The 22,177-nt window shown below is 42.8% G+C and overlaps 1 protein-coding gene across 3 annotated transcripts in view; it reads left to right on the top strand.

Annotated features, from left to right (window-relative positions):
- Window positions 1–22,177, top strand: part of SMARCB1 (SWI/SNF related BAF chromatin remodeling complex subunit B1) — a 41,507-nt gene that overhangs the window by 3,543 nt on the left and 15,787 nt on the right. For all 3 annotated transcript variants that reach the window (XM_083373461.1, XM_083373460.1, XM_083373462.1), the window contains exons 4-5: window positions 4,587–4,716; window positions 4,942–5,079. In XM_083373461.1, the coding sequence (XP_083229587.1) occupies window positions 4,587–4,716; window positions 4,942–5,079 (268 nt within the window). The remainder of the gene's footprint in view (window positions 1–4,586; window positions 4,717–4,941; window positions 5,080–22,177) is intronic.

Genomic DNA, 22,177 nt, shown 5'->3' with positions numbered 1-22,177 from the left:
TGCATTCAATTGGGTGTATCTTTCTTTTTCTCCCTTGCCTTTCGCTTCCCTCCTTTCCTCAGCTATTTGCAAAGCTTCCTCAGACAGCCATTTTGCTTTCTTGCATTTCTTTTTCTTTGGGATGGTTTTGGTTGCTACCTGTTGTACAATGTCACGAACCTCTGTCCATAGTTCTTCAGGCACTCTGTCTATCAGATCTAATTCCTTAAATCTATTTGTCACCTCTACTGTATATTCAACAGGGATATATATGATTTAATTCATACCTGACTGGCCTAGTGCTTTCCCCTACTTTCTTCAGTTTAAGCCTAAACTTTGCAAGGAGAAGCTCATGGTCTGAGCCACAGTCAGCTCCTGGTCTTGTTTTTACTGACTGTATAGAGCTTCTCCATCTTTGGCTGCAGAGCATATAGTCAATCTGATTTCTGTGTTGACCATCTGGTGATGTCCATGTGTAGAGCCGTCTCTTGGGTTGTTGGAAAAGAGTGTTTGCTATGACCATTGTATTCTCTTGACAGAATTCTATCAGCCTGTGCCCTGCTTCATTTTGCACTCCAAGGCCAAACTTGCCTGTTATTCCAGTTATCTTTTGGCTTCCTACTTTAGCATTCCAATCCCCCATGATGATAAGAACATCATTTTTTGGTGTTAGTTCTATAAGGTGCTGTAGTGCTTCATAGAACTGGTCAATTTCATCCTCTTCAGCACTGGTGGTTGGGGCATAGACTTGGACTACTGTGATATTGAATGGTTTCCCTTGGATTCGAACTGAGATCATTCTGTCATTTTTAGAATTGTATCCCAGTATTGCTTTTCCTACTCTTTTATTGACTATGAAGGCTACTCCATTTCTTCTGAAGGATTCTTGCCCACAGTAGTATACCTGATGGTCATCTGAATTAAATTCACCCATTCCTGTCCATTTTAGTTCGCTGATACCTAAGATGTCAATGTTCAGTCTTGTCATCTCTTGTTTGACCACGTCCAGTTTTCCTTGATTCATGGATCTTACATTCCAGGTTCCTATGGAGAAAAAATCTTTACAGCATCGGACTTTCCTTTCACCACCAGACACATCCACAGCTGAGCGTCCTTTCGGCTTTGGCCCAGTCGCTTCATTCTTTCTGGCGCTACTAGTACTAGCCCTCTGCTCTTCCCCAGTAGCATATTGGACGCCTTCCGACCTGAGGGGCTCATCTTCCAGCGTCATATCGTTTTGCCTTTTGGTACTGTCCATAGGGTTTTCTGCTTAGGATGTTTTAAAGGGCTTAGTTGGCTTGTATGCTACGTTGATTTCATGTTGTTGTAAACAGTCTGTTGGTGGTTTCTGAGATATTCTTGATATATGGCTGTAATTTTTTTTAGGGTTTGTGTTGGTTGTGCTGTATTGGTTTGAGTGGTCAGGGATTTTGATAAAGTTGCATAGATATCTATTTTGTTGGAATATGTTGTATAAATACTCTAGTTCCTTTTTCTGCTGTTCGGGTTGCTGTAGTGTGTTTGGGCATGGGAGGTGGGTTGTTGCTTTGGTAGTGAAGCAACTGGTTAGTATGGGTGATTTTTCTGTAAATTTGCATCTCTAGTTGCCATTGTGGTCTCTGCTGATCAGGATGTCCAGGAAGTATAAAGTCGAGGAAGCTTTTCTGATTTTTCTGTTTATTTACTCAGTGGCCTCCAAGCCCCTCTAGGAGTCCCAGATGGTAGTTCCTCCCAAAGGAGGTTCCCCAGCGTCCTCCTCCTAATGCTACCACTAATAAGAAGCTGTCTTGGTTAGTGTTCCTCCATGGTATCCACCACACTGAACGTCTCCTTTTTAAATGAACCAAAAACACTCCAAATGGAATCTTTCATAGTAGGAAAGTTTCATTAGACCTTTTAATTGGCCCTCTTTGTTCCTCTTCTGCTTGTAGAGTGTCTTTCTTCAGTATGCATGGCTGCAAATGTATACAGGTTCTTAAGTTTATACTGTGCTGCTTGAGTTAAAATTCTTTTAGTAAATAAAAAGTGGCTTAACTATTTTATTCTTTGTAGACATAGAACTTTCCCCATAGGAAAAAAATAGAAAAAGAATTCCCCATGGATGACAGTCTCCCTGTGGCTCATAATATTGCAAGCAGCTCTTATCTCAGTATTTGTAGCGGGGCCATACTAAACAGCATCCTAGGGATTCTCTCTGCAGGAGGTCCCCAAGTTGCAGCGGAAATGAGCTCTACCAGTTTTGGTAGGAGCGTGGTTTCTTTCTTGGTGACACCTTGATTAGAATGTTTTCTTCCTGCTTGTCTATTGTTGATCCCTGCTTATCTCGGTGTTGGCTGTTGGGGGTGTTATATTCTAGCTTTTTTTCTTTTGTTCCTAGGCTTTTTATTAACTCCTTTGAATGGCATGTATATGTTGATAATTTCTATTCATTTATTCATCTATTTGTATGGCTGCCCATCTTAGCAAATGATTTTGGGTTGCAAGAAATTTTAAAATAAATTAGAAAACAATTTCTCAACAGAAATACAAACATTAGAATACAGAGAAGCCAAGCAAGATATTGTTATTGCTAATTGCCAGCACAAAGGAGATGAAACCTTTCAACACTCAGGCCCATTCCTGAACCCAGAACCAGAACTTATTTCGTTGTGAAAAGCCAACAGGATTGGGGTCATCCAAATCCTTGGAGGGCAAATGCTCCATAGGGGAGATGCTGTGGCAGAAAAAGCAGGCCTCTTCCGCCCTGCCATATGGCATTCCCTGACCAATAGGACCCACAGCATGCCCATCCTACTGGCCTGGATCAAACAGGTAGAATCCACTGGAAAAGACTACTCATCGAATAATGAAGACCCGAGGCATGAAGGACTTTAAAGGTGGCAACCAGCACCTGGAATTGCACCAGGAACACATTGGCAGCCAGTGCATCTTGTAGAGCAGTGTTGTTACACATGCCAAATAACGGTCATCCTTTCCTAATTGTGTGGCTGCATTCTGCACCAGCTGGAGCTTCCAAATGCTCTCCAAGGGGAAACTTTCATAGAGCACTTCGCAGTAGTCCAGACTATCCCTAGCTCTTCCTGGTTTGTGGAGGCTGATTTGTCTAAAGGCCAGAGTTCCAGAAGAAGCCCCTGGGATGAGAAGTGAAACATTTTCAAAGGAAAAACCAAGAAAGTCCAGCTGCCTTTTGGAAAAGCACCTTTGGGACAACCATGGCCTGGGTCACTGAGAATCTCTGGAGACATTTTCATCCCTTGCCTAGGTTGAAAGGGAGTTGGAAGAGAACTCTGTAAACCTCTCAACCTCACCAGTGTCATTGCCTTTCATCTTTACCACACCCAAGTCATGGTGTCCTGCTGATTTTTGCAACAAGCTTTCATATTGTTCTGTCCTCAAGCCTGTCAGTTTCTTTCTCAAGGAAGAAAAGCTTTTTTTTATTAGCATCAGGCATGCAGTTGTGATAGCCAAAAGTACCAACTGATGCTTTAATCTGTCTTCTCCCTTATTTTCTTCTTAGCTCCCCATGTTTTCTAGGTCCCATCAGTTGACATAGTTTTTTAGGAAAGAGACTTGGAGCATTCCCATTCTGTTCGAGAGTATGGCACAGACTGAAACCCATAACCCTTGCCCTACATCATGTAGGGCTTTATAAGTGAGAATCACCATCTTTGGACTGATGATGGTACCATGAGTCAGTACAGCACACAAAGAAGAAATGTTACATGGGCATACTGAGTTGCTCCAATGGGCAGTAGTGTGAACTGCTACATTTGGACCATCTGCAGCTTCCCCATTTTGGGAAAGCTTGTCTTGGCTTCTGAGGTGTCCTCAACCACCTACTTTTTAGAAAATCTTATGTTAAAGACTTGGCTGTTCTGAAGACCATTGGGGTGCAGATGAATTGCTCCTGGTTTAAATGGAATAGTATAATGCTTTTGTTATTGATTTCATGGAAATAAGCAATTTATGCAACTGTCTAATAAATAACCCCTGCTCAAACAGTGGTTTGCAGGAGCATCTGTGGAGAGTGTTCTTGGTTCCCTTTTGTTGAAGAGGGTGGGCTAGAACTTGAGATGAAGGAATGGGAGCCTACTTTTGGCTAGCATTGCTTTCCTGGTCAGTCCAGCCCTGGTGCCAGCCCTGACTTTTGATCTTTTAGTTGTCTGAGAGCTTGGTGCTTCTTAGGTCCCACAATTTCTGGTGTGGGATTCAGAGACCAGTCATCGCAGGGTGTCCTTTCAACTGTGTGATGGCTGCCCCACGTTGGGCGCCAAAATGTGGGATTCAGAGACCAGTCATCGCAGGGTGTCCCAAAATTGTCTGCCTACGCAGAGTTTATTGTATTTATACAGTTTTAACAAGCAGGAAAGAGCACAAAGCAAAAGCACTGTTTATTGGTGTACTCCCTTGTCAGTCTTTAAGAACATCCCAGCCAGGATAGAGTCTCACATATCTTGATGGTTCCTGGCAGTCCTTGGCGGTGCTAATTGGAGTGAGCTCATAGACATGCGGTAAACGAGATACTAAGGCAGGCAGTTTGCTGCACACGGTCCCTTCATATCCTTGACCTCCATCTCTACATTCTGGGTCTCCCCTTCCTGTTCCAGATCATGGGTATACTACCCTGGCCACCAGTGTTACTCTTTTAAAAGCTTCTGAAGTGGAAGAAATCCTGGATGGAAATGATGAGAAGTACAAGGCCGTCTCTATCAGCACTGAACCTCCCACCTACCTTAGGTAACCAGCTGATTTATTTTCCTCTTCTGCATGCAAAGGAGGGGGACATGCATTTCTGGGTCTGGTGGTGCAACTATCTTCCTCGCTTAACTTGCTTTGCTGGATATATACTACGAAATCCCCATAATATGGCAGGTATAAGTGTTTTATGTGAACTCTCACCCAGAAAAGAATGTTTTAAAGAATTTGCCCTTTTTCCTCTTCGTGGGCACTTTTCTCTTCAAGGGAACAGAAGGCCAAAAGAAACAGCCAGTGGGTCCCAACTCTTCCCAATAGCTCCCATCATCTGGATGCTGTGCCATGTTCAACCACCATTAACAGAAACCGCCTGGGCCGAGACAAGAAGAGAACTTTCCCACTCTGGTGAGTGTAGAATATAAATCATTAAATGTGTTAAAACGGGTGTCAGACTCGATTTTGTTGAGGGCCGCATCAGCATTGGGGTTACCCTTGGAGGGGGCATGGCTGGGGGCATGTCTGACTGGGTGGGCCTGGCCGGCTCAACGTCAGGGTGGTGCCTGTGGGGGAGATCCAGGGGTCTCAGTTGAAAGGGGGGGGGGGCTGGAGCATGGTCCACCAGAGAAACTTTGCTATCCCTCTTGGGATGCACAGTGGGGGGGAACTGAATGGTGGCAGAGGCTTCCCGGAGCCCTAGGCAAGTGTGGAGGGCAAGTGCCCAGCCTGGCGCTCAAGCTCCCATGGTGCCAGAACCCCCCAGCCCAGCCCCACTTCCCTGAGAGGGTGCCTGACTGCACTTACCTCCTCTTTGAGGCTGCTGCTTCTGTGCTCGCTCTACTTGGCCAGGTTGCTCATGTTGGGTGCAGGAGGGTAAAGTGCCTGGGTCAGAGGGAGTTCCACTCCTCCCTCCTTCCCTCTCCTTCCAGTCTCCTTCCTCCCTCCCTCCTCATTCCCATCTCTTTCCTCCCTGCCTGCCTGCCCAGGAAAGGACGCTGGGGCAGGGGGAGTCCCGATGAAAGGGAATTGCTCTTTGGTTGCCGGGCTGGTGAATGGGACATGGAGGCACTGGTGATGGGTGCGGCACTGATCTACAACTTTGTGGCGGCCATCCAGGCTGGAATGCGGTCATCCTTAGATCTGTCCAGCATGGCCACCCTGGAGACAGTGAGGGGCTGCCTCGTGGGTTTACGCACAGGTGATGAGTACATGTCCCTGGTGACCGTCTTGCCCTGCAGGCCTACCACTTTCTGAGTGGTTCCCTTTCACCTGGGACGCCAACCACCATGCACTCGCTGTCTCCAGGGCAACCCGTTGATTTAAGGCTGACTGTGTTCCAGCCCAGATGGCCACCATGAAGTTGTAGATGGGGGCTGGGCTGGGTCCAAGGTGGTGCGGGCCGGTCTCTTGCTGCCACCACATCGTGGGCCGGATGTGGCCCATGGACCTTGTGTTTGACATGTCTTGTCTTAAAAGATAGTAAGTTTTCCTGAATTACTGGTATTGCTTGCAAAGATTCTGAAAGAATTAAGGCTACATGATCTACAGAAAAGACTGAAGAGCAGGTGGCAGTGTGATCATGAACTCTATTTGAGGCTCCGATTGCCCCCATCCATAGACCAAGAACCTGTGTTCATGTTTACGTATGCCTTGGTCATTTGGAATATTGCATCACACTTTACATGGGGCTTCCCTTGAAGACCACTTGGCTCCTACTAGTGCTGGTAATCAATTATGAGCATGGAATTGGGCTGGGTTATTTGCGGGATTGGCCATCTCCAAGTCATAGAGATTTAATGGTCCAGGTCCATTGTATGGAGTATTATCATCTGATGGGATGTACTTTCTCTTTTGGGAATGCCGACCCTGTGGAACAGCACATCATTCAAGGGTAGGGTGGCCACCCATACTGGCCTTTCATAAGGTGCAGAAATCTTTTTCTCTGGATGATTAGTCCAGGGCACTTGATTACTTCTACTTTAATCATGTGCCATTTACCTTTGTAAGCTTTGGGGTTTTTTAAATCATTTGTAGATAATTGAGAAAATTGGAATTATTAATACTACCAACAAAAAGAGCTCCCTAAAGAAAAAAACTACAATATTGTTAAATGGGATGATAGGCCTATGTCTATTCCTTCTAATTAAGAGAATAACCTGTTATTAATAAAGCATTATATTTCCATCTATAAATATCGATTTAAAAAGCCACCAATGTTTTGTCAGTAATATTTGTTATCAGTATATAATAATAATGTCAATAGTCTGACTAGTGAACCCAACAAAAGGATCCTGCAAGGCAATTAAGTTCCAAAAGGTAAAACTTTATTGGATACATCATCTCGGAACTGAAGAAGCAAAGCCAGCTCTCGGTTTTCCCAGGTGAAAGCTTGCTTAATCAAAACTAACGTTTCATTATCCTTTAGGATGTTGAAGGTATTTAGCATAGAACCTTCTTATTAATCTGTCTGCATTACATTATGGGCGGTTACCCATTCAGCATTAGCTGAGGGATAGACTTTCTACTGTATTAAATACTGTAGTTTTCCTTTAAAAAAATCCCTTGAGTCCAGTATTTTCTTGACCTCATAGTGCTTCCCCCCCCCCGCCATAACTGGGGGAGGAGGCTTCCTTTCAATTGGTTTTAGGCTAGAGTCTTGAAATGCTTTTAACAGGCTACAGTGGAATACTGGATGGACTCATTTAAAGATTTTTGGCAACGACCATAACTGGGTTTATAATCCAGACAATTGGGAAGGGTCCTATGTACTTAATGCTTAATTTCTTATAGGGTTACCTCACCTTATTTGGTAGATAGGTATACTTATCCCCAATACTAAATTTCTTCTGGGGAGTTCTCTTCTGGTCAGCCTGCTTCTTATATGAATCCCTGGTCTTACTCGGTGCCCTCTGTACATCCCCGCCCCAGGTGGCTTTTAGGGTTTCCATCCATTTTAGCTAGCAACTCTGAGGAGGGAGGTTTCCTTGGAAGCTTTGGCATCGATACAAAATCCACTCCTGTAGCTATCTTGAATGGGGTGAACCCAGTGCTACTATGTGCCGAGTTATTACCGTATATGCCACTTCTGCAAAAGACAGGAGTTCCACCCAATTGGTTTGTTGATAGTTTACATAATGTAAGTATTGCTCTATTAATGAGTTGGCCCTTTCAGACACCCCATTTGTACTCAGATGAAAACCGGAACTAAGCCCTTGAGAGGACCCTATTAGCTTTATGAACTCCCACCAAAATTTTGTATGTCTCGAGACTCCCTGCAGTTGATACACATGCTGTGCAAAAAATTTGGCCAAACTTCAGGTTAATGGAATCTTTGGGCATGCCATGAAGTCTGCTTGCTTCGAAAACAGGTCGATCACAGTCCAAATCACTGTGTTTCCGGAAGTTTCAGGTAACTCCACAATAAAGTCCATGGCAATTTCTTTCCATGGGCTGCTAGGGTTGGCCACTGGCTGCAACAGTCCAGCAGGCTTCCCTGGCAGTCTTTTTTTTAAAGTTTTTTATTGTTATTTTTTATTCTCTACATACATATGTTAGTTTTTCAAACAGCATGCAAGCTGGGTTCATAACACGCTAATATACAAATTCTACTCTTTGGTTCTCTCTTCCAACCATTTATAAAATAGATTCCAGCTTTTATGGTATTCTGTTTCTTCTTTGTCTTTTAGTCTCATAGTTAATCTGTCCATCTCTGCGCATTCCAAAATCTTCTTTATTACCTCTTCTTCTGATGGTATTTGTTCATTTTTCCAGCATTGCGCATAACTTATTCTTGCTGCAGTTACAATATGTAAAACCAAGTATAAATTTTGTTTGTTAGTCTTTTCTGGTACTATACCTAATTAAAAAAAATGGGATTAAATGCTACATGTTCTCCTAATATTTTTTCTAGCCAAGCATGTATTTTTTCCCCAATAAGCCTTTACTTTATCACATGTCCACCAAATATGATAATATGTACCTAAGTTATGTTTACATTTCCAACATTTGCCTGATACATTTTTAAACATTTTTGCTAATCTAGCTGGAGGTAAATGCCATCTATAAAACATTTTAAACAAATTTTGCAGTTGACATTGTCAATTTATAATTTCTCTCCCACAATTTTTGCCACTCTTCTAGTTCTATGTTATAACGAAAGTTTTCTGCCCACCTTATCATTGTCCCTTTAATTTGTTCACTTTCCATCTCTAAAGTTAACAAAAAATTATACAGTTTTTTAATTAATTTCTCATCAAAAGTTAATATTTTATCAAACACATTTTGTTCTTTATAAAATCCATACACTTTCATATCTTTTTCATATCTGTTTTGTATTTGTAAGCATACCCACCATGACATGTTGATACCCTGAGGTTCCAGTTCTCGTTTCGATTTTAATGTCCCATCGATATTTAAAATATTTCTATATGTCCAAGTTTTTTCAAAATCTTAACAAGTTTATATGTGAAAAAGCTTCAATTGTTGAATTTTTACATATATTTTCATTCATACTGTTATCAAAGCATTTCTAATACAGTGGTTTTGAAAATATCCATGAATTTTGTTTTTCCCATACCACAAAAATGCATGCCATCCCAGCTGTAAATCATGTCCCTCCAAGCATAACAACCTTTTATTCCTAAGCATTATCCATTCTTTTACCCACGTCAATACAGATGCTTGATAGTACAAAGCCCACTCAGATAAACCAAAACCTCCATTTTCTTTAGTATCTTGCAAAGTTTTCCTCTTTATTCTAGCTTTTTTTCCTTGCCATACAAACTTCAAAACTAAAGAATTCAATTCTTTAAAAAAAATTCCCCCAGGTTTTATTGGAATTGTCTGAAACAAAAATAAAATCTTAGGCAATATATTCATTTTAATTGTAGCTATCCTTCCTAATAGTGACAGTTTTAAATTCTTCCATTTTTCCAGGTCTAACTTTATTTGTTTCAATAACCTTGTATAGTTATTTTCTTTTAATGTTGAACATTTAGCTGATAAATATACCAGGGGTCGGCAACCTGAAAAAGCAGAAGAGCCACTGGGAACCGGTTCCATCACACATAAAAAAAAGTGGGAGCCGCGTGCGTGCATCCACGCACGCGCATAAAACAAAATGTTTTGTGCATGCGCAAAATGTTTTTTTGCGCATGCGCACGCGTGGATACACGCGCGTGGTTCCACTTTTTTTTATGTGGACGCACCTGCACGCCAGTGGCGACGGGTCTCCGTGGTGACAGGCGCTGGGTTGCGGCGCCGCCTTCAGCCCGGGCGTCGCCGGAGCCACCCCTGGGACCTCCAAACTGCCGCCCGACCTCCGCCCGAACACCAGCAGGTCTCGACATGGGTGTTCGGGTGGAGGTGCGTGCGCAGCTCCGCCCGAACAGCGGTTTGGAGACCTGCTGGTGCCCGTGGATGCACCTGCACGCCAGCGGCGATGAGTCTCCATGGTGACGGGCGCTGGGTTACGGCACCGCCTTCAGCCCAGGCGTTGCCGGAGCCACCCCCGGGAGCTCCAAACTGCCGCCCGACCTCCGCCCGAACACCAGCAGGTCTCGACACGGGTGTTCGGGCGGAGCTGCGTGCGCACCTCCGCCCAAACAGCAGTTTGGAGACCTGCTGGTGTGCCGGTTTAGAAAGCTGCTGCGGGCCGGCACCAGCAGGTCTCCAAACCGCACCTCCGCCCGAACACCAGCAATTCTCGACACGGGTGTTCGGGCGGAGCTGCGCGCACACCTTTCCAAAGGCTTGGAGAGGTGCGTGCGCAGCTCCGCCTGAACAGCGGTTTGGAGACCTGCTGGTGCCGGTTTAGAAAGCTGCCGCGGGCCGCAGCAGCTTTCTAAACCGGCACCAGCAGGTCTCCAAACCGCACCTCCGCCAGAACACCAGCAGGTCTCCAAACGGGTGTTCGGGCGGAGGTGCGAGAGAGGTGCGCGCGCAGCTCTCCAAACCTTTGGAGTGGTGTGCGCGCACCTCCTCCTGTTCGGAGTGGCGCGTGCGCACCTCCTCCCGTTCGGAGTGGCGCACGCGCACCTCTTCCCGTTCGGAGTGGCGCACGCGCACCTCCTCCCGTTCGGAGTGGCGCACGCGCACCTCCTCCCGTTCGAAGTGGCGCACGCACACCTCCTCCCGTTCGGAGTGGCGTGCGCGCACCTCCTCCCGTTCGGAGTGGCGCGCGCGCACCTCCTCCCGTTCGGAGAGGTGCGCGCGCACCGGGCGACTGGGAGCCGCAGGAGACGGCTCAAAGAGCCGCATGCAGCTCCAGAGCCACGGGTTGCCGACCCATGATATATACCCAAATATTTTACCTTTTTCACTATCTGTACCTCTGTCACTTCTGATATTCGACTTTTTTGCTTAACATTTTTAATTATTATCTTAGGTTTTTCCTTAGTAATTTTTAATCCCACTACTTCACCATATTGTTCTAATTTCCCCCACAATTTTGGAATCATCTCCAAGGGATATTCCAAAATAAATACCAAATCATCAGCAAATGCTTGCAATTTATATGTTTCACCCTTTATCTCCAAACCTCTAGTTTGTCTTATGTTTCGATTTAAAACTTCCAAAGTGAAAATGAATAACAGAGGGGATAGATGGCATCCTTGCCTTGTGCCTTTTTTTATTTCAAAGCTCTCAGTAGTATCTCCATTCACAGTCACTTTGGCTGTTTGCTTATTATATGTTGCTTTAACCATATTTATAAAATTCTGTCCAAAGTCCATTATTTGTAATTGATGAATCAAAAACTGCCATGAAAGATTATCAAATGCCTTTTGAGCATCTAAAAATATTAATGCCATTTGTTTCCCTGGATGTAATTCATAGTATTCCAGTACATCTATTATCATTCTTAAGTTGTTTTTGATTTGTCTCTGGTAAAAAGTCATTTTGATCCGGGTGTATAAATTCAACCAGATATTTTTTCAGTCTCTCTGCCATTATTGAAGTAAAAATTTTATAATCCACATTAAGTAATGAAATCGGTCTGTAATGCTTAATCTGAGTCAAATCTGAATCATCTTTTGGTATTAAGGTAATGTTTGCTTCAATCCACGTCATCGGCATTTTAGCTTCTAATAAAAGTCCATTACAACATCTTTCAACGGATCATTTAATATCTCTTGTAAACTTTTGTATAGTTCTGCTGGAAGTCCATCTGGACCAGGAGCTTTACCATTTTTTTTGTCTCTTTATAGCCTCTGTTATTTCCATCATTGTAACTCCTTCATCTAGCATATTTTTAAATGTCTCTGAAATCTTCGGAAGGTTACTATCTTTCAAGTATTTCACAGTTTTCTCTCTTGAAGTCTCCTTTTTATCATACAGTTCCTTATAAAATTCTTTAACTATCTTTTTTATTTCTTCATTTTTATATTTTAAATAATCTTTCCCATCCAGTAGATTATATATCATTTTTTTTCTTTCTGTTTTTTAAGTTTGTAAGCTAACCATCTTTCCGGCTTGTTAGCATTTTCAAAGAAATTCTGCTTTGCTCTTTTTATCTGTTCTGCCATTTTTTCTGAATCTAACAAATTTAATTTATGTTTTATCATATCCATATCTCTTATTAAAGTCTTTTTTGCGGATTCTTTTGCAATTCTAATTCTGACTTTCCAAATTCTTTTCTTAATAATGCATATTGCTGTTTTCTCTGTTTATTTTTCCTTGCCATATACGATATAGCTATACCTCTAAATTATGCTTTAGCTGTGTCCCATAGATTTTGTATCATAGTATCTTCTTTCTTATTTTCTTTAAAAAAGAGTTCCATTTCTTTTTTTTGTTAACTTTATAAATTCTTTTTCCTTTAAAATGGAACAGTTTAAAGTCCATCTTAGCCTTTTTTGCGTTCCTTTCCAAGTCATTTTCAGAGGGTTATGATCTGCCTATGTGCCTGTTTCTATTTCAATGTCCTGCACATTCATTCTGAAGTCAGCAGTCATCCAAATCATATCAATTCTTGACCAGGATTTCTGGCTATTTGAGTAAAAAGTATATTGTAATTTTTGTGGATTTATTTCCCTCCAAATATCTTGAATTCCAATTTCCTCCGCCATATCAAAAAATGTCTTAGGTAATCTTCCTCTACCATTTTTCCTTGTTTTGTTACTTTTATAATCAATTTTTCCATCTATAATTGCATTGAAATCTCCTAGTAAATAGATATTTTGATACTCCATTTCTATTATTTTTCTATGTAGGTTTTTATAAAAATTTTCTTGATTGTTATTCAGTGCATAAATTGCCACTAATAATATTTGCTTTTGATGCAGATAAATTTCTACCATTAATATTCTTCCTTCTTCATCTGAATATACCATTTTCGAATTTATTGTCTCTTTAATGTATAGAGCTGCTACTCTTTTTTTCTGTTGTGCTGATGTATAATAAAGTTTTCCAATTTTTGGATATTCCAATAGTTTATAATGTTGTGCTTTTTTTTATTGAAAAGTTTTAAAATACATTTTATCTTTAACAATCCCCCCTCCCCTTCCCCTCCCTATCCCTCCCTACCCCTCCCCCCCTTCCCCCCCTCCCCCCCCGACTTCCCAGAGCTAAGTACAAGGTATAAAAACAAAGAACAATCATAAGCATCCATATGCTACCAACAATAAATTCTTAAATCTATCACTCTCTAGCTCAAATAAGATAACTACAAGCAATACTAACATTTCATATAGAAAAGAAAAGAAAAAAAAGAAAATAGAAAGGAAGACTTATTCAAATGCTAAATGAAACTTTTTAGTCCCATATTTGTTCTGGATATATTCAATCCATTTTTTCCACTCCATAATATAATGTTCTTGCGAATGATCTTTCAAATAAGCCGAGATCTTTGCCATCTCTGCCAGGTCAGAAACCTTTAAAGTCCATTCTTCTATGGTCGGCAATTCCTCCTTCTTCCAATATTGACCTATTAAAAGTCTTGCTGCTGTAATTAGATTCAACATCAATTTAGTGTCCACAACCGTAGCATCTGTAATTATACCCAACAAAAAGAGTTGCGGACAAAACTTTATCCTTTGCTTGAAAATCTTCTGCATATTCCACCAAATTTTTATCCAAAAAGCCTTGACCTTTTTACAAGTCCACCAAATATGAAAATATGTTGCATCTTCACCACCACACCTCCAGCATTTTGGCTGATAATTCGGATACATACTTGCAAGCTTTTTAGGATCTAAATGCCATCTATAAAACATTTTATAAAAGTTCTCTCTTAAATTTTGAGCTTGTGTAAATTTTACGTTCCTCACCCAGATCTTTTCCCACGTATCCATTGTAATAACTTCTTGGATGTTCTGGGCCCATTTTATCATACAATCTTTAACAAGTTCTGTTTCTGAGTCAATTTCAATCAATGCAAGATATATCCGTTTGATATGTGCTGGACCCTGATTTCTAATTTGCTTTATCAAATTTTCATCAGTCATTGTAAAACCAGTTTTCTGATCTTCTTTCCACCTGGCCCGTAACTGAGTATATTGAAACCAAGTTTGAACAATCTTCTCATCTCGCAAGAGGTTATACGGCTTCAAACACCAGACATTTCTTTCCAGACTTAAAATCTCCTTATACGTAGTCACATCATGTTTGAAACCAACATTTATGTTTTCTATTGCGTGTTTTGGAATTGCCCACAATGGCATCTTACAGTCTAACTTATGTCTATACTTCTTCCAAACTCTCAACAATGCCTGTCTTAAAATATGCACTTTAAACACATTATCTACCTTCTTATCATACAACAAATATGCATGCCAGCCAAATAACAAGTCGTGGCCCTCAAGATTTAATAATCTCTCTTGTGTCAAATTAATCCAATCACTTATTCCTGCTAACGCAGCAGCTTCATAATATAATTTAAGATTGGGCATTTTAAGACCACCTCTTTCACGAATATCCTGCATAATCTTAAGTTTAACTCGTGGCCTTTTCCCTACCCAGACAAATTTATTGATACCCCGCTGCCATTCTTCCAGATTAGAATCTTTCTTAAGAACTGGTATCATTTGAAATAAGAATAAAAATTTAGGCAGGACATTCATTTTCACTACTGCGATTCTTCCCAACAAAGACAATTGCAATTTTCCCCAACTCTCCATTTCTTTTTGAATTTTTCCCCATAATTTTTCATAGTTATTTTTATATAACTTTGTATTAGAGGGTGACAAAAACACCCCCAAATACTTGACCCTTTTAGCAATCTCAAATCCAGTTAATCCTTCTAAAAGAGCCTTTTGCGATACTGTCATATTTTTGGCCAGAATTTTAGTTTTGTTGTGCTTTTATATGTGTTTCTTGCAAACAAATTATATCCAAATTCAGTTTCCATAGTTTCCTAAAAATCTTGTTTCTTTTAATTGGAGAGTACAGTCCATTCATGTTTACTGAAAAAATTCCACTTTCTTTATCCATTTCCATTTACTTATATTTCGGTCTAACCGATCTAGTAGTTCTTTGTTCTCTAGCAGGTCCTTCATCCTCCCCCTTTTGGAGATCTTCCTTTTTCTGTTCTTTTGTTTGTGCAGTTGTTCCTTGAGTCTTCTCTTCTGTTTGTTTCTGCTCTTTACTCTCCCCTTGACCTCTTTTTACTCCTTCATCCAAAATTGACCTATTCTTCTCTTCAAAGTCTTCTGCTTTCCAAATTGAATAAAGTCTATATCTTGTATTGTTCCAGTTTATTAAGATGCCTTCTGGCATCAGCCATCTAAAGTTTATGCCATTAACCATCAATTTCGTAGTCAAAAAATGGTACTCTCTTAGGTATCTGATTTAAGACCACAATTTCTTTATTTTTATATTATATTGGTTCATTTCTTACTTTCTGCAGTATTTCATCTCTTGTTGTCTTCCTTGCAAACTGTACATGTACTTCTCTTGGTAACTTATTTCTTCTTGTGTAGCTTGAGTTAAAGTGGAATATCCCATCTAGTTCAAGTTGAATTCCCCCTCGATCTGCTTTCAGAGCCTCCTCCAGAATGTCAATAATCACTTCTATGTTTTCCGCTCTATCTTCAGGAATATTTTGTAACCTTAAATAGTGTTCCGCATTTGCCATCTCTAAAATCTTGTTATCTAATTTTTCATTTTCTCGCAATAACATTTCTATCTTTTTGTCATTGTTGTTGTTAGCTGCGAAGTCGTGTCCGACCTATCGCGACCCTATGGACAACATTCCTCCAGGCCTTCCTGTCCTCTACCATCTTCTGGAGTCCATTTAAGCTCACGCCTACTGCTTCAGTGACTCCATCCAGCCACCTCATTCTCTGTCGTCCCCTTCTTCTATTGCCCTCGATCTTCCCCAGCATTAGGCTCTTCTCCAGGGAGTCCTTCCTTCTCATTAGGTGGCCAAAGTACTTGAGTTTTAGCTTCAGGATCTGGCCTTCTAAAGAGCAGTCAGGATTGATCTCCTCTAGGACTGACCGGTTTGATCGCCTTGCAGTCCAAGGGACTCGCAGGAGTCTTCTCCAGCACCACAGTTCAAAGGCCTCAATTCTTTGGCGCTCAGCCTTTCTTATGGTCCAACTTTCACTACCATACATTGCAACTGGAAAGACCATAGCCTTGACTATACGCACTTTTGTCGACAGGGTGATGTCTCTGCTTTTTAGTGTGCTGTCTAGATTTGCCATGGCTTTCCTCCCCAGGAGCAAGCGTCTTTTAATTTCTTGGCTACAGTCCCCATCTGCAGTGATCTTGGAGCCCAGGAAAATAAAATCTGTCACTACCTCCATTTCTTCCCCATCTATTTGCCAGGAATTGAGAGGGCCAGATGCCATGATCTTGGTTTTCTTAATGTTAAGTTTCAACCCAAGTTTTGCACTCTCCTTCTTCACCTGCAACAAGAGGCTCTTTAGTTCTTCTTCACTTTCTGCCATTAGAGTGGTATCATCTGCGTATCTTAGGTTGTTGATATTTCTTCCGGCAATCTTAATTCCAACTTTTGATTCATCTAGCCCTGCCTTTCTCATGATGTGCTCTGCATATAAGTTAAATAGGCAGGGCGACAGTATACAGCCTTGCCGGACTCCTTTCCCAATTTTGAACCAATCAGTGGTTCCGTGTCCAGTTCTCACTGTTGCTTCTTGACCCGCATATAGGTTTCTCAAGAGACAAATAAGATGGTCTGGTACTCCCATCTCTTTAAGAACTTGCCACAGTTTGTTATGATCCACACAATCAAAGGCTTTAGCATAGTCAATGAAGCAGAAGTAGATGTTTTTCTGGAACTCCCTAGCTTTCTCCATGATCCAGCGTATGTTGGCAATTTGATCTCTAGTTCCTCTGCCTCTTTGAAATCCTGCCTGCACTTCTGGTAGTTCTCGATCCACATACTGCTGAAGTCTAGCTTGTAGGATTTTAAGCATGACTTTACTAGCATGAGAAATGAGTGCAATGGTGCGATAGTTTGAACATTCTTTGGCACTGCCTTTCTTAGGAATTGGAATGTAAACTGATCTTTTCCAATCCTGTGGCCACTGTTGAGTTTTTGTCATTATCATCTGTTTTTTCTTCAATTTTATATATATTCTGTTGATTTTTTATTATTTGATTTTGAGTTTCCAGTTTTCCCTTTATATCCAAAATTTCTTCATTTAACTTCTCCAGTGTTGCTTGTGTGCTTTTATGATTCTCTTGTGTCTCTAAATGGTTCTTTTCCAAAGTCTCTTGATTCTTTAACATAAGATCCTGAAGAAATTTTAATGAAGTCTGTGTTTCACTTTGAGCTGTGATCTTTTCCCTTTGCAACATAGCTTCAATAGATCCCTGTGTTGTAGGACTAGGTTGTCCTACTGAGGGTGCAGAAGAGGTTTTTTTCATAAGTCTAGTAATATTCGAAGAAGTCATTTTGAAATTTACAGTCTATAGCCAAAACAACGTCTGTTTAGATTTAGTCAAATTCAATAGAAGTAACTTTGCGTTTCAGTCTCATAAGAAAGCAGCCTTATCAGCTGCAGCTGTTCTCTTCAAGGTTAAATTTCAATCAACAGAGAATGTTGCAAAAATTTTGTTCTTTTTTCACCACTAGATGTCCTCCTCGGCTTATTTATCAATGTCCAGTATTTTTAACAAAGAGCCTCTCTCTCCCCCCCCCCCCCCGTGTAATTACTCGCCACTCGTAAATCTTCTGGGGGTCTTTACTTTCCAGCTCTTTCCACTCGGGTTCAACATTTATAGTCCTCTAAGAGAAGAAAAGGAAACATCTTGCTCACCCAGCTTCAGCACGCAGTTGAAATTCCTCTGGTTTGTAATCCTTTGCTTCCTGCTGTAGACGCCTATGGCCGAAGATTTAAAACAGCCTTTCTCTTCATTTTCCAGAGGGTCCTACAGCTTGCTCTGATCAGGTGCCCCCTGATCTGAGCTCCTGAAGTATTCCTCCTCCTTCATTGACCCTCCAGGGCAGCTTTCTGATCCTTTAAGGGTCGCTAGATGAAGAAAAACCAAGCTGGAAAGCCGAGCACTGACTTTCCCAACTTGTCCCGACGGCTGCCAAACAGGAAGTCTTCCCTGGCAGTCTTTTCATGGATGCACATACCAGGCATCCTGTAACATAGTTCTCTATATCCTTGTTCATCTTAAGCCACCAAAACTGCCTCTTGGCCAGATGGAGAGTTTTCATGAACCTGAAATGGCCTGCAGGTTTCATATTGTGACTTGGCTGCAGAATCTGGGTTCTTAGATTGGTCAGAACATACAACTTGCTCCCTTTCCATGCCAGGTCCTCTCTTACTGTCAATTCTTCCTTATGACTTTGGAACCACTTCTCCTCCTCCAGGGCTTCCTTCAATTTCTGGGTTAATTCATTTTTGGCCTGTTGAGGAAAGGCCAACAATCCTAGCCTCATTCAGCCTTTTGCTGCCAGCTGCTGTGAGGGGGCGATCGAGTTACAGTAACTATCTCCTCCTGAGTGCTTTTATATTGGGGCAAACAGGAGAGTGCATCTGTGAGGAGGTTTTTCTCCCCTGGCAAATACCAAAGGGTAAAATTGAACCAATTAAAGTCCTGAGCCCATTGGACCTGCTAGGGCAGGGCTTTTCAAACTTTTCACCCATTGTACCACTTTTAGGATAAGGCAATGTACCACCAGTCGCCCAGCAAGGTGTCAAAAACTTGACCAAAAAAAATCGCTTAGTGACTGTTCAAAGTTACGACGGCACTGAAAAAAGTGACTGATGACCATTTTTCACACCTATGACCGTTGCAGCATCCCCAGGGTCATGTGATTTACAATTCAGATGCTTGGCAACCAATTCATATTTATGATGGTCACATTGTTCCAGGGTCATGTGATTGCCTTTTGCAACCTTGTGACAAGCACTTAACCATGTTACCAATTTAATCTCTCTCCCCCCTTTCTCCCTCTTTCTCCCTCCTTTCTTTCTCCTTTCTCTCTCTTCCTCCTTCTCCCTCTTTCTCTTCCTCTCTCTCTTTCTCTCCCTCTTTTTCTCTCTCTCCCTCCCTCCCTTTCTCTCCTCTCTCTCTCCCTCTCTCTATCTCTCTCCCTCTTTCTCTCTCTCTTCCGATTTCTTTCCCTCTATTTCTCTCCCTCCCATTGTTCCTTCCTTCCTTCTTGTCCTTTTCTCCTTCCCTCTCTCCCATTGTCCCTTCCTTCCTTCCTTCCTAATCCATTTTTACCAAGAAACCTGATGCGTACTTAACTCTTTATGAAGCACCCGAGGAAAGTTAGGGAAGATCTATCAACGATACTCGGAGGTTGCTAGCTCATTTAATAAGCTTTATTCCAGCAACAGAAACACCTCACATTCGTTCACAGTCAATCCATGCACGTCAACAATGCTGCTGTGGACCGCGGGGCAGGAAGGCGCCCTTCACACGGGATGGATGGAAGACACGCCAAAGCACCCTTCGCCCCACTGCCTTCTGCAGATGCAGCCGGAGTCCCAGGTGGGGGTAGATCCGGGGCTGAGGCACACTCGGGGAAGCACACGGCAGTAAATCACAATTAGCTGCTCTTGGGGGATGGAGGCACAAAGCCAGCCAAACAGGGCTCAGAGCGGTTGACTGTCCTGGACCACAGCTGCGCTTCCACCTTTCCCAAGGCAGCCCCCACAGACACAGCGCAGCGCAGGGAAGATGTGCCAAAGCTTGTCCTTAACGGGGCTTGCAAAAAGCGGGGCAGGCGGTGGCGGCTGCTCATGGGGCCGCCCAAAAGCAAACGGCAAAAGCAAGCAGGCTTCCAAGAGTTTCCTCAGCACTTCTCTCACTAGCTTCACTTGATCCTCCATTGTCTCAGAGTAGATAAGAATGTCATCCAGGTAAACCAGCACCCCCTTGTACAGGTGCTCAGGCAGCATCTCGTTAATCAGTTGCATGAACACAGCAGGTGGTCCCTGTAATCCAAAGGGCATCGCTCGGAATTGGTAGCATCCTAAGGGGCAATTAAAAGCTGTCATCCATTTGTCCCCCCCTCTAATCTTCACTACGTAGTTTGTGTCTCTCAAGTCTAGCTTGGTGAACACCTTTCCTTTGGACAGGTGTCCTAGCATGTCTTTCATGAGGGGAAGGGAGTACATATTTTCCATGCAAATCCCATTAATCCCTCGGAAGTCAACACACAATTTCAGGCACCTGTTATTTTTTCCTTTGAAGAGCACTGGTGCTGCCACCCTGGACTTTGCTGGCTGTTTGAAGCCCCTGGCATGAAGTGGAGCTACTGCAGGAACCAGTGGGGCTTGCCCAGCTGCCGCCAGAAGGGGGGACCACACCCCCCCGGGACCCTATTGCTCTTTGCCACATATACCCCAACACCATTGATTGGGGCGGAGAAGGGGATGAGGTGGTTGATGCCTGGCCTGCTCCAAGGCCTACTCCCCAGATTGGTGACTTCGCGGGCACCGCTCCCTGTATCTCTATTCTGCCAAACTTCTCCCAAAGCTGTTCCATGTAAGGGTTGCGGGTCGTAGTCAGGAGCTTCCCTGCTACCAGCTCTTCTCACTCTGCAGCCCTACTGGCCTTCCACTTGCTTCCACATGTTAGTGCAACTCCTGGCAAGATCAGGGGGAATTCCACTTCAGTAGCTTTCCCCATACTGCTTGTCCATTATACTTTCCGGCCAGTATAGAGAGATCCTGCCACAATGCCTTCTTCAATGGCAGCTTGGCTTTCTCACCACCAGCTGCATTCCACAGTCCGCTAGAGCTGTTGCCAGTGCTTCCTAAGTAGGAACTGCTCCAGATTTTTGTGGCATCAGCCTTCTTCTCGATTCCTAACATCACTACACTACAGCGCTTTCAGAGATATCTGAGTGAGCTGCATTCATAATGAAGAGAGCTGGTTTAATGTCAGTAGTCCAACTAGTTAGCCCAATGAAAGGATTCCTCAAGGCAGTTGAGTCCCAAAGGGTAAAACTTTATTGGATACATCATCTCGAAACTGAAGAAGCAAAACTAGCTCTGTGTTGTGATTCAGGGTCAGCCTGTGGGTTCGGCAGTTGGGTCGGACGACTCAGAGGAGGAGGAGGGGGGTGTTGAAGAGCTTGCTGATGATGGCCTTGAGGCTCCGCAGAGACCTCAGCCAGGCTCCTCCCACCTGGTCACGACGGAGACCCAGCTGTGTGAGCCTGACAGCGTGGATGAAGATGACCCACAGCTGGCCCTGTTCAAGGACGCCCGACGCAGGAGGCAGTCAATCAGGAGTAAACAGAGGAAGGCAATGGGGCACCTCGGAAGGAGGCAGAGAGAAGCCACGCCCTGAACTGTATAAAAGGGGAATGTGTGGGAGGGCTGGTTTGCTGAAGGCAACCGCTTGATTAGTTCCTGTTTCATAGCTCCTGTTTCATGGTTGGTGTCTTGTTTTGCTGTTTTATGTTAATAAATGTGGCAGGCTTAATTCCAGCCTCTTGCCGTTTGTAAAGGGGTTGTCCCTGCCTTTTCTGCAGGGCCGGTAGCAGGCTGGTACAGAACACTCTGGGTTTTCCCACGCCAAAGCTTGCCTAGTTAAATAGTAGTTTCCCTTGCCATCCACTGGGTATTCACATTGTCCAATAGGAATACTTCTTTTTGTAATGGGAACAGTTCACTTCTCCCTTGAGCACCTGCGGTAGTGACCTTAATGTTTTGCAGGCTCTCGTGGTCCCTGGACAGTGTCTTGGCATTTCTCTGCTTTCTTCTGTTCTGTTTTCTACCCCTCCCCCCTTTTCTCTGGCAAGTTGATTAGCAATAGAAGCTAGCAGGTATCATGACGACTCAATCACTAGGCAATAAAGTTAAGCTAAGAGCACAAGTAGTGTTCTCACAGTACTCCCAACGAAACGCCAACCATTGAGGGAAAAAAGAATTCTAGAAATAAACCATTGGCTAAAGGGTTGGTGTCAAGAAAACTTTGGTTTCCTAAATCATGGACTGCATTTCCTACATGAAAGACTTGGCAAGGGATGGGCTGCACCTCACAAAAACAGAGAAAAAGACTGGTCCAAATCATCAGGAGGACTTCAAACTAAAATTGAGGGGGAAGGGTTACCAATTTTCAGAAG

The sequence above is a fragment of the Vipera ursinii genome (genome assembly GCF_947247035.1).
Source record: "Vipera ursinii genome assembly, chromosome: 14".
Classification (NCBI taxonomy): domain Eukaryota; kingdom Metazoa; phylum Chordata; class Lepidosauria; order Squamata; family Viperidae; genus Vipera; species Vipera ursinii.
This window is presented reverse-complemented; position numbering and strand designations above follow the sequence as displayed.